The sequence below is a fragment of the Sorex araneus genome, chromosome 10 (assembly GCF_027595985.1).
Source record: "Sorex araneus isolate mSorAra2 chromosome 10, mSorAra2.pri, whole genome shotgun sequence".
NCBI classification, from domain to species: domain Eukaryota; kingdom Metazoa; phylum Chordata; class Mammalia; order Eulipotyphla; family Soricidae; genus Sorex; species Sorex araneus.
In genome coordinates, this window is record NC_073311.1 from 62,780,324 (window position 1) to 62,793,240 (window position 12,917).

The following is a 12,917-nucleotide window of genomic DNA, read 5'->3' on the forward strand; positions in this document are numbered from 1 at the left end:
TGTTTTCAATTTAAGTGAAATTCTTTCAGCAATATTGTCAATCCATATAAATCAATCAATCAATACTTATAAAATGTATAGGATAAGAAACCTTCCAAAACTGTTTTTCGATGGGAACCACTACTATTTCCAAATATATTATAGCCTTGATAACACTTAAATATAAAACAAAATATTTCTCCATTAGTGCACCAAGGCTACTGCAAAAAAGTAGAGTTTTGTGTGGTTTAAGCAACAGAAATTTAAATTAAGGTCTCTGGGAGCAGAGAGTATGTGCATGGTTGGTTCTACCTGAGAGGTGGGATGGAATAATCTCCTCCAGATCTTTCTCATTGTCTTGTAAGTGGTAATTTTGTTCCCTGAGTGTTACTGGTTTTCCCTGAGTATTTTATCTATGTACATTTTCTCTTCTTATAAGGACACTGATTCTACTGGATCAAGGTCCACCCCCAAAACATAATTTTAACCTAAGTATTGTTTAAAAATGATACTATCACCTAATTCAGCCACACTGGGAGTAATGAAGGGTCAGAAAAGTGACGTCTGGATTTGGAGTGTGCACAATCTGACACCTAAGCATTCCCCTTACTCAAAGGACAGCATCTGACACTGCGGAGTATTTAAGGAGAGATTTTTGTGGTTGTTTCTCTGTGGGTTTTAGACCACACTTAGCAAGGCGTATGAGTTATTCCTGGCTCTGTACTCAGGAATCGCTCCTCGAGGTGCTTGGGAGACGAGGGGGGCTGCCAGGGACTGAATCTGCACTGGTCGCATGCAAGGCAAATGCCTTACCGGCTTTGCCTGTGCTCTGCTCTGACCCCTCAGGGGGAGTTTTTGTCCATTCTATCTTCTCCGTTATTTTACACCCTTATCCTGACTTTTCTGACTAGAAGTTTGTCTTTCTACATGTCTGTCTTCTATACCTTATCACGATTATCTTCTGAAAACCAAATCTAGATATGTTACTTTCTCTGTTGAAATCTCTTCCTTCATCTCTTCATAATGGAACATCAGCTCATTATTAAGAATGAATGAGTTGTTTCCAAACAATGACCCAATCTTCCTACTTCCTTCCTGCTTCCTAAGGTCCAGCCATGCCAAGTCCAGTACCCACCCAACCCCTAAGGACCCTCCTTCACAGTGCTGACATTCCCTTGTTCAATATTCATTTTTCATGTTCTCACTCATGAGGCCTTTTGACTCCTCTCCTGATTCCCTGTAAATATAATGCTTATCTTTGGTAATCCATACAGTGTTCATCTTTATTCCAGAACTTAATTGTGACTTTGTGCTACCTTCTTTTCACATCTGTGTCCTAAAACCAGCAGAGATGTGACAATAGTAATGCAAATTACCAAGTTTTAGATCCTCATTGCTGCCCCCTCCTATAGAACCTGCCATGAAAGTTATCTAAGATTTTTTAAGGAATGATATAATGATTAAAGTTCCTTCCCTTTAAATCACTTCAAGTTTTGGCATGCCACAGAGAGAATACAACTGGCGAGACTTATCTTATTTGAGTTACATAGAATTATAAGTTTGATCTATAAAGTTGAGCAAAGGAACCAAAGTTTTTGAAAACAATTTCCCAGTTTTTATGAGTATTAAGCCAAAATGAAGGAGGTAGTGAAGTAGGTCCATCTCTGAGTTAACTTAATTTCCTAATTTCCATAAATCAGCTCCCATTTCTGTGGCAATGTTCTTTCAAGTAGCCATTAATACTGGAGAATACTAACAAAATATTCAAGATCAAAGTTGTGTTTGTATTTGAGGCCACACCCAGTGGTGCTCAGAGATCACTCCTGGTGAGCTCAGGGACCATATAGGGTCCTTGGGATCAAACCCAAGTCAGCTGTGTGCAAAACAAACACCCTACCCACTGCAGTCTCTCTCCAGCCCCCAAGAATAATTTTTTTAAATTTAGATCACTGGAAAATTTCAGAGGTCCTCCATGCAGAAAGAGCAAATCATGTTTCTTCACTTAGATTTAGATTGTTTATATGTAAATATGTAACACTTAAGGGAGAAAATTTTATACTATATATGAACAGACTGACAGATTCAGATTGTCAAAGGTATGACCTCGTGTGCTATATGTGAAATGCAGTATCTAATTCTTGTCATTCAGTTATTTACACACTGGTGTATTTTAACCAATGCCAACCTTGCTGTGAAGACTTTAGGAAGAAATGACTGAGGTAGATTCAAAGATTCCATATTTCAGTTCTTCCTACTGCCTAGAAATCTCAGGAGTGCTCCATAAAAGTAGCACCAGTGAAAACAATCATTAACATAATGTTTTCAGGACATTGTGGATGCCATGAGGGGAAAGAAAGAGCTTTAGATACTTTCATCCCAGCGAGATATGAACATCAACTCACTGACTGTATTCCTTGATTTGTCTCACTTGCACATTTTAATTCACTGGGAATCCTATCAACCACAGAATAAATTATAAATAAATCCACATAGCTTCATGTCTGCTATTATCTCATAAACCAGGCTACTACCTGGATACCATCTCTTGCCTTTACAAGTATAAAAAATTCTTTAACTCTATCGACCTTCCTCTACTACTTTTTTGACTAAAACCCATTCTCCAAGCAAAAGTTCAGAGCAAAGCAGTTAGAAAGGTAAATAAGACTGTGCTACATGCCTTGTACAAAAACATTTCATGCTTTGGGGCCGGAGCCATAGCACAGCGGGTAGGGCGTTTGCCTTGCACGCGGCCAACCCGGGTTCGATCCCTGGCATCCCATATGGTCCTTCAAGCACTGCCAGGAGTAATTCCTGAGTGCAGAGCCAGGAGTAACCCCTGAGCATCGCTGGGTGTGACCCAAAAAAGCAAAAAACAAACAAAAAAAAACATTTCATGCTTTATCCTGCACATAAATGCATCCAAACTCCCTCCCCTTAAAAACCAAGGCCAGACCCTTGCCTTCTTTGCATAATCTCCTCCCATTTTCTCTTCAGTCAAAGTGTTCCAGTCACTTAGCCTCCTGGGAATCGATTTAACACCAAGAACCAAACTTGGTTCCACCAGAGGGTTTTTGTACTCCAACTGTTTACCCTGACAAGCTCCTATTATTTCACTTTTTAGTTTGGGGGCCACATGCAGCGATGTTCGGGACTTACACCTAAAGTAACACTCTGACTTAACACTTTCTCCTGGGGAGGCTCAGAAGACCCTCTGTGGTGACAGGGATGCAACCCGCGTGGGCTTACTTGCCTTCCTCACTGAAATGTCATGCTAAGCTATTTCCTGGGAAACTCGTCCCCTAGAAAATTAGATTTCTGAGGAGTTGTGTAGCACTGGCCAGAAGAGAAACCAAGACTCTCTCCAGGCTATGCTGAACTTCACCAGCTAGAGGACCACTTCTAAAGACTGACTTTCGTGCCATCACTCTAGTTTAGGTGCTGGGGATACTGCGGGGTAGAAGACAGAGAAGGATGACTGAATAACCCGAGTCAACTGCTTCAGACTGTGCCAATCGAACAATATTAATGCCTCAAAGTACCCACATGAACACTGAAATAACAAAAATCACTACTCTTCTTTCTGTAACAGCACTCAGATTGGATTGTTTATAGTAGTTGACGTCATATATTGTATTGCTATTGATATGTATTTTCAATTACTGATTCTCCCAAAAGACTTTTTTTCTATGACAGATGATCAGTTTTCTTTAATATTATAGCTCCAGCATTAAGGAACTCACTTCATGCATGATACCACGAAACAACTTATAAAGTACATTAAAATACATCATGGTCACGGTATCACAGTCATCCCACTGCTCATCAATTTGCTCGAGCGGGCACCAGTAACGTCTCCATTATGAGACTTGTTACTGTTTTTGGCATATTGAATAAACAAAGGATAGCTTGCCAGGCTCTGCTGTGCAATTTATTTTACATCAAAATACATAAATGTATGAATTCAGAGAAAAGTTTTCAAGTCCTTGACTAAATAAAAAGTGTAATCTGCCTGTGCACAAGGATAAGCCCCTCATCTTATTATTTATATTAAGTAATCAACTCAAATATGTTTGAGAAGAAAATAATCCAGACACGCTATTTCCTGAATGTTGGCTACTCTACCCAAATGAAGTAGCTACATGGTTTGATATAATAAAAATCAAAGTGGGGTCTGGAGAGAAAGTACAGCAAACAGGGCTCTTACCTTGTGCATGGCTGACCTAGGTTCAATCCCTGGCACGCATGATTGTTCCCGCCTTCCTAAGCCCTGCTAGGAGTGAACTCTGAACACGGTCAGGAGTAAACCCTGAATACTGCCAAATGTGCAGCTCATAAACCAAAACCAAAACAAAACAAAGATCAAAGTTAATTACCCAAATAAAGAAATGAGCAAAACTCACTCAAAAAGGAAACCTCCTATAATGTTGGGGCCTGTTGGAAATTAAAAATAAAAAAGACCAGTAGTTCATTACTTTGAAATAAGCTACATTTTTACCAGTAAAATTTTTATTCTATTTCTTTAGACTCTTAGTTCTACTATTTGGATAGCACTTGGTCCAATTTTTTTAATGAAAATGTTGATTTCAATCGGTACTGCACTTTAAATTTAAGATTTGTTATACTACTTTCAAAAGGTCTGCTTCATAAACTATTTCGTAGTCTGAAAACTCTTGCAAGAGAGAAAATGGTTTATATTTGCTTTTATATCTCTAGCGCTGGAGCGATAGCACAGCGGTAAGGCGTTTGCCTTGCATGCAGCCGACTGGGGTTTGATTCCTCCACCCCTCTCAGAGAGCCCAGAAATCTACTGAGAGTATCTTGCCCACACAGGAGAGCCTGGCAAGCTCCCCGTGGCATACTTGATATGCCAAAAACAGTAACAACAAATCTCACAATGGAGACGTTACTGTGCCCGCTCGAGCAAATCTATGAGCAAGGGGATGACAGTGACAGTGACATTATATCTCTAGAATTAAAAATGTAGCAAGGTAGACAATAGCATTTTTGAATGGACTAGAAATATAATGAACTGAAAACTAAGTTCATAGAACAACTGATATTTCATTTCATGGCATTTCTTACCACACATGAGAGAAAAAGAAGCCCACCTCATCAGAAGGTGAGTGAATGAAATTCTTCAAACTCATCAACGGACTGAAAGAAACATTCAGTGAATTGTCTTTTTCATTAAGAGCAAATTTATGCCAAGATTTTTTGGAGGCGTTGTAGATTGTACCTTACCTAGCAGTACTATATAATATATAATACTATACTATATAATATATAATAAAATAACTCAGAGGTTATTTTATTCCTAGCTCTCTGTGCTCAGGATCTACTTACCCCTGGACCATAGGTGGTACCAGAAGCTGGAAGGGGCTTGGTAGAATACAAAGCAAGTACCTAAATTCCTGTACTATCTCTCTGGTTCCACTAGACAAACTTTATTTTCTATTTTTTGGTTTTTGAGCCTCATTTGGTGGTACTCAAAGTTTATTCCTGGCTTGGCATTCAAGGATCACTCACTACTGAGATGGTTCCAGGGAACATTTTTGGTGCCGGGCATTGCACCTGCATTAGCCATATGCAAGGCAAGAGCCTTATCTGTTGTACTATTCTCTAACCCCTTCACTAAATAAACGTTGATAAAATTTAGTTGAATATCCTTTACTAAAATCTAGATACTTAGAAGTTGGCTGAATTGAAATATGTAGTTAATACTATCACTTACTATATGACAACATAAAGTCTTATAAAGTCATTAATATTCTGATTGGTGCCTTATGGAGATAATTGATTCCAAATTTACTGAAGAGAGACTTATTAAGTATCAGATAAAAAGTTAGTGCTAAAAAGATAGGCAGAAGTAGATTTATATCTTGCTTCTCACTGCTCCAGTAATACTTCAAATGTATGATATTGGGATTCTCTTTCCAAATCACAATTTCTTCCTTTGTAAAACAGGGGGTGGGGGTGGCTTTTTCACAATAATTTTGCAAGGAACTTGTTTACAAAGTGCTCATGCATAAAAGAACATGTAATAAATACTAACCTGTAACTCTTTTTAAATAAACAGAGGAGAAATAAAACCAAAGAGGTAACCTGAATCCCACAAGCCCTTAGAACAATCAGGACATAAATGCATGGAATCCTTTTGTTCACACCAGGCTTGCCTAATGAGAAAAACCTACATTTAAAACAGGGAACTGTTTTAGGTTGATTCCACAATTCAACAATTCTGATCATGAAAGGTTTGGCTTTCATAACATACCATTTAAATTCTTTCATTATTATTTTAATCTTAAAATCTCCCTCACACTAACACTTATTAAATGAACTGGTGTATTTTTGAAATGGAAAGAAGTGTTTAGCAGAGTATTCTTTTATGTTCAAACATAAAACCAGATTTAAAACACAAGATTATCTATTTAATGCTTATCTGTTAAGCACCTGCTTTAAAGGATACATAAAATTCCCTTACTGGTGAACTAAATAATCACTATACAAATCATTAAACTAGAGTAACTGATCATCCTCTTCCCATCCCTACGATATTTACTCACTGGCTTAAGGGCCTGGCATCCCAAGACAGAGCAAATCACTATTTGCATAAAATGTAAAGTTAATTTCTTTTTTTAGTAGATATTGCCAAACTTATTTTAAAACCTTATAAACTGTATACCAATAGTCATTCTCCTGTTTCTATGAAGCTGTTTAAATAAATGCTGAAAAATAACTCAAGGAACTACAGAGGAACCATGCATGCAACAGGCTTAGTGCATTAAAAACATTAAACACTGACTTTATTTGGAAGTAAATAACTCTATGTTATGTATCTTCCTTATGGCTGACTCTTGTGTTGAACAAATTCCAGATCCACCAGTTCCCTCAGGAAACAATCAACATTTCCAACCTAAAAATGTGTAGACATCCCTTGTTAATGTACAAATAAAATAGTACCAAGGTTACCATTAGTCAGCCATGTGATTCTTACAGCTATTCAATTTTAAAAGGATAAATCCTAAACAATTTTTAGAATGTTACAAATCTTTACCTACATAAATACTGAGATTAATTTACATGCTCTAAAAATCGATAAAACTGCAAGATCCCTTACTGGATTAATTGGATTGTAATTCCTATTCCAAGCCTGTTTGTTTTCAAAGTCCCTGATATTGAAACAGAATGATCTCTCTTCAAGCCACATACTGAATTTTTATATCTCTTTCATCTCAAAATCTTAGGTCACTTAAGAGATAAACTACTCTAATCCTCATATTACATCTGCATAGTGTATCTTTAATTCAAGTGGTGATAATATTGCTAAGTGCGTTACTTCCTCAGAGCCATTATGGGCTTTCTAGAGCTATGGGGTGTTTGCCTTAATGTCCCTCTTCTAGAAAAAAAAAAACCCAAATTATAGCTTTCAAAAGGAATCAATTTTTTACTCTACTGAATGCACCTGGTATTTTCTTAATAACAGATTCCAAACTTTGCAGGCCTAAATGAATATATTCTGAGCGGAGTGAGAAGGAACCACTCTGGGTACCAATGGGAGAGAAACCGGACTCGAAAGAATTCTTCAAAGACAGCATGGAGAGAAACTGATGGATCTCTCTGAGTGGCCTGGCCAGAAACCCTTTCAATTAACGCCCTACTTTTATCACCTCCTCAATAGGAAGGTTTGTGAAATGTTCGTCGGCAGACCTGTGTGTTACACTTACACACACACACACACATACACACACATTAAGTATGTATACTACGAAGTCAGCAATGGTTGCTGAAAAGCCAATGTTATGTTCAGGTCTGTCAAAGCAGCCCTGGGGTCCCAGGTGGAGTGCGAGGCCAGACGTTCTGTGTGGAGCAAGGGTGGGCAGCTGAGGCTGCTCAGAGCCAACAGGCACCCAAGAGAGGCTCTCGCCCTTCTCCACCGTGAGGCTGCTCTGTACTCAGCACCCTTCACACTCCCCTCACTCAGTGCTTCTGGTATAGATAAGGGGGAAAATTGTAAACTCAGAAGAGGAAAAAAAGAAATGAAGAAATAATTCCTTCAGGGGGCTGGAGCGATAGTCCAGCGGGTAGGGCTTTTGCCTTGCACACGGCCGACCTGGGTGCGATTCCCAGCATCCGATATGGTCCTCCAGTACAGCCAGTAGCAGTTCCTGCGTGCAGAGCCAGGAGTAAACCCTGAGCATTGCTGAGTGTGACCCCAAAAGCAAAAAATTTTAAAAAATGAAAGAAAGAAAGAAAAAATTCCTTCAGGAAGCACCTCCCAATCTAGAGTGCTGTAGGAAGGCTATCTTTGGGCAAACTGCGTTGCTGGGTAAAATGACCCGGTCTCCTTCCATGTGCTTTGCCCGAGAACTATTTCTAATGTGACTCTAAAAGCTAATCACTTCGTACTGCCAATGTGCTAAGTCATAAAGTGGCATAAATTCGAATGGGGAAAATTACTAAATCTGAAAAATAATTGTGTCTTAAGCAGTGGTGACCTTTCCTATGTCAATATTGTTTTTCAAAAAATGATATCTACTTTTTATGGGAATGGCGAGGATTTGTGGGTAGCTAAATTATCCCAAACATTTGGGATTCTTTTCTGTTTTTTTAGTTTATCATTATTATTTTTTATTTTTCAAATAGAAGTACTAAGAAACAGCTTTAATAAAAAAACAAACTTTTCCCTACGGACACTTTCCTATTTGTTCAAATGTCCTAAAGCACTGAACTCTTAGCTGCTAAAAGTATGACTCCAGTGCTCGTGGAGACGGAGGCTCTGAGGTACTCGGTGCAAACACACAGACGCACACTCACTCGGGCACTCACACACTTCCCGAGCTAATAAAAAGTGAAACAAAAACTTGATCTGAGTCAATGGAAAAGTTTCCATTCTGAAAACTCAGGAAATCCTGGCCGAGCTGTAAACACTCGGACACGGGCAAGCATTCTCTTCAGATGTGTGGCATTCGACGGTCACTGAGGAACCGCCCTGTCATCTTTTTCAGAGTTTCAGACTTGGGGGAAAAAAAAAAGAAAGAGAGAAGTTCCCAGTGAGCCTTCCCTCCCCAAATATATACACACAGGACGCTTTCACCTGTATTTACTTTACACACCAGAGCTGCCAAACAGCTCAGCAATTGTTCTGCCAAACTTTCCCTCTGAGGCGGCTGCAGGCCACATTCCTGGGCTCTGCCACATCTAGAGCCGGATCAGAGAGCCAGTGAGTCGGGCTGATTTACCTCCAGAGGGCACTGCTCTATTGTCCCGCTGTCTGCCCAGCCACCCCTGAACAATGGGCACTCCTGGCCCCTGTGGGGGTGAGGCGGGAGGGAGATAGGCTCCCTGGGCCCCTTCCCGGCTGCCACTCCACCTGCACCCGGCACCCAGCCAGCAGGCCCTGCAGGGCCCAGGGCCACAAGTGGCTTCCAAAATCTGCTCCCAAACAGCTTTGGCGCAGAACCAGAGGCCAAGACTGAAACTTCGGTGCTGAATGTGAAGCTCAAAAAACTCCAAATTAAAGACAGAAACTTCTTCGCCACCACATGCAGCATCTTGAACCAACCCTACAGACCAGCCTGAGCAGCCCTCGAGGCCTCTCTCTTCCCCTCTCTCTTCCCCTCTCTCTTCCCCGCGTCTCACCGCTGCAGTGGCTTTGTGAGGGATATGAGGGAGGGAAAACATCCCTCGCTCACCTGAATGAGAGATCACAGGCAAGGAGCAAGCAGTCTTCTCTGCCCCGCTCTCTTATCACCCAGCTCCGAGGGGAAGGCGGACCCTTGGGGAAGCAGCCAGGGTCTCGGGGGCCCAGGCAACAACTCAAGAAATCATGGGAAGAATCCAAGAATCCGTTACCTCACAATGCAACTTCTCTGTTCTCTTCCAACCTGGGCTCAGAGTTCTTGAAAGCCTCTTACTCTTTGTTGGAATATTCTAGAATGTTTGTCAACACCCACCCACAGGCTGCCTCTCTGTTCCCCCCTAATCATAACCTGCATTGTATGTAAGTGCCAAACATTAAGGATTTAGAAAAGTTCAAACATTTTATGGAAGTGCCCAAATACACGGATATGACTGTCATGAAGGATGAACATTTGAGAGAAATGGCCTATGTTTTGCCTTACCAGGAAGCTCAGACACAGAAGATCCTTAAGAGCCTTGATTTTCTCCCCAATTGGGGCACATATATACACACATGTATGCAAATAGTTATGTATACACAGATTTTGATATGTATATTAATAGAAATTTGGTGATAACTATTCATTCAGCTTCTATCAAAATATACAGGGTAATAGATAACCATTTTAATACTTATGAGTAATTTTCTTCATAATGAAGTCTGTAAAAAAACTCAAAATGAAAAGTACCCTGTTAGCAGCAAATAGAAAATGAGTCTCTGCTGTGGGAAATAATTTTTTTTTCAATCAGTGGAAAAACATCATTTAATGCTACTTTGTTTGAGAAGTCTATCTTGTTATTAATAAGCCTTTATCAAATATAGTCAATGTCTTATTAAATCCAGATAGAAATTTTCTTAGTAATACACAAACGTTGACACAAACACTAAACAAAAAAAAGATCCTTTAGTAACAACCTTTACTGAGCCTTCCCATTCACCGCTTTGAGTTTTAAATGTAAATTTTATACATTTATACAGTCACCATGTAAAGTACAGAAAATCATTTCAGAAAGTGCAGCTTTTAAGCTTGCTCTGATACATTCCTACTGAAATTAACTTTTTTTAAGGACAAAAATTTTTTTAGGGGTGAAAACTAAAAGTTGTTGGAAATATTCTGTTCAAGTAACAGTTGATTTATCCTATAAGGCACAGGCAGAGAAACTCAAACCCCTGATATATCCACTTTACAGCTTACAGACCCGGGGCAGGAAGTAGAAGGGAAAGGGTAGAAGTGCTTTCTCACCATTCATCTTCCTAAATATCAACTGCATTTGGGTACACATTTTTCACCGAAATATTACAAACATTTTACCTTTTATTTCACCAAAGTTCCCTGATCCCATTGCAAGAAGCTTGTCTTTCCAGTCCTTTGATAGTAGCTTTTCAATACTGGGGGTTTCTAAGTAAAGAAAGAAAAAAACATGTAAGCAAATCAACATGACTACCTTTACAATGGAGCTCATTAAAAGTCTATCTGCTAAAAATAAGGCCATCCCTAACCCGGCTTCAGTTCATAATGACTTCATCAACAAACTGATAACAGGGGAGGGAAAAAAAAAAAGACTGTGTTTTGTCACCTGCTGTTTCAAAATCATTAGCTTTTTCCTCTTGCGGAACAAAGCCCCACTGATTCCTTATGACAATGGGTACATATAAACCTGCAGTTCATTGTTTTTCAATTTGGTGAGCGAATTCCTGCTATAATGGATGCTTGTCAATTTCAGGGTGCTAGTCTGTAGTCAAAAAATAATTATGTTGATAAAATGCAGAGTTTAAAAAAAAAGCCAAGAATTAGCTCTTAAATCTGCTACATGTAATTATATCCCTCTGTGTGTTTACAATTACATCCACTTTATAATATGTGTTTAACATCGTGAGGTGGTAAGCGCACTGTGGAAAGATTTGCCAGTTACCATGAACATTAAAAAAAAAAAGTTGATATAAAATAAGCTTTAAAAAGATTGCAAAATCTAGAGAAGCGAGCAATGCTTACAATGGGAACCTATTATTTGCTTATTTCAGATTTGCATCACACCCTTTTAAAGAGCCCTCCGCGGGGCAAGGCACACATGTTCTACAGAGCAAGGTTATATTTCACTCTGATATTTGTTTCTGTAGATCCCATGGTTTTTGACCTCTCCTTTTGTACCAGATTTTAACATATAAGTAAATATAAATGCTAATAAAACTCCCCAACATTAAACTCCATTCCAAATGATGTAATTGTATATTCTTGTCAGCATTTTGATGGGTACGCAATTACAATGGCTTTCAATCCCACGATGAGCACTGCATTCAGTTAGAAAATGGAGTGTACTAAAAGATAAGTGTCCCAGTATGCCCCATCTAAATAACAATAGCCACACTTATTATCGAGATCCAAGACGTACTGCTATTCTCCACACTGGTGTTTATGTGGATTTGTGTTTTTCAGACATTTCCTTACCCCCTACCAGGAGCATAAAGGGAATACATGTTAACTTATCAAAGGGACCGTCTGGCCTAGAGATGGTAAGATTATTAGAAACTGGTTAATTTTCCCAACAGCGAGATGCATTTTAAGGCGTCTTCATCATCTTTGGCTAATGTGAACTAGTTTTCTTATAGCGAGCCATTAGCTATCAAAGTCACAACATCTGTGTGGGGGCTTTTAACAAAAAAAGAGGTGAAACTCTTCTTGGAAAATTGTGCCCTACAGATTTTTAAACTTGAGAGGAAAAAATGGTGAAACTTCTGAATTGACACAGACTGGGAGTGCGAAAAAAAATGTGTGTGCATATATATATATATATGTATATATGTATATATACATATATATGTGTGTATAGGTGTGTATACACACACTTTTCAAATGACATGTACATTGACATAAAAAGTGTGTGAAACATTTTCTCTTTTGTAACCTAAATTATGTATTCATTTTTCACATGAAAAAATCAAGTGATCCTGAAGAATTTACTTTTAGGTTTTTATTAAAATATCCCAATTTCTACAATATTCTCTGGAAAATGGTAATGACAATTCTATGTGTAATAAAACCAATAAATGAGTGGCTAACTATCTAGCTCAAATGCCTTCTTAAAGTCATAGACATCTCTCTTTAACAGGGCTTTAAAAGTAACTTTAAAATACTTCTGCCAGCATTAGAAGTATTTCCACATCCCCGGTAAACTTACTTCATAAGTGAAATCATTTTTAAGTCTTATCAGCGTAGGTCAAACAAAAACCACTGTTTCTTTTTTCCAGTACTCTACAAAAA

General features: G+C 38.8%; 1 protein-coding gene across 6 annotated transcripts in view; it reads right to left on the reverse strand.

The window, feature by feature from the left end:
- The window catches only part of SOX5 (SRY-box transcription factor 5), a 439,034-nt gene that overhangs the window by 220,887 nt on the left and 205,230 nt on the right, over positions 1–12,917 (reverse strand). For all 6 annotated transcript variants that reach the window (XM_055118342.1, XM_055118344.1, XM_055118343.1 and 3 more), the window contains exon 4: positions 10,971–11,057. In XM_055118342.1, the coding sequence (XP_054974317.1) occupies positions 10,971–11,057 (87 nt within the window). The remainder of the gene's footprint in view (positions 1–10,970; positions 11,058–12,917) is intronic.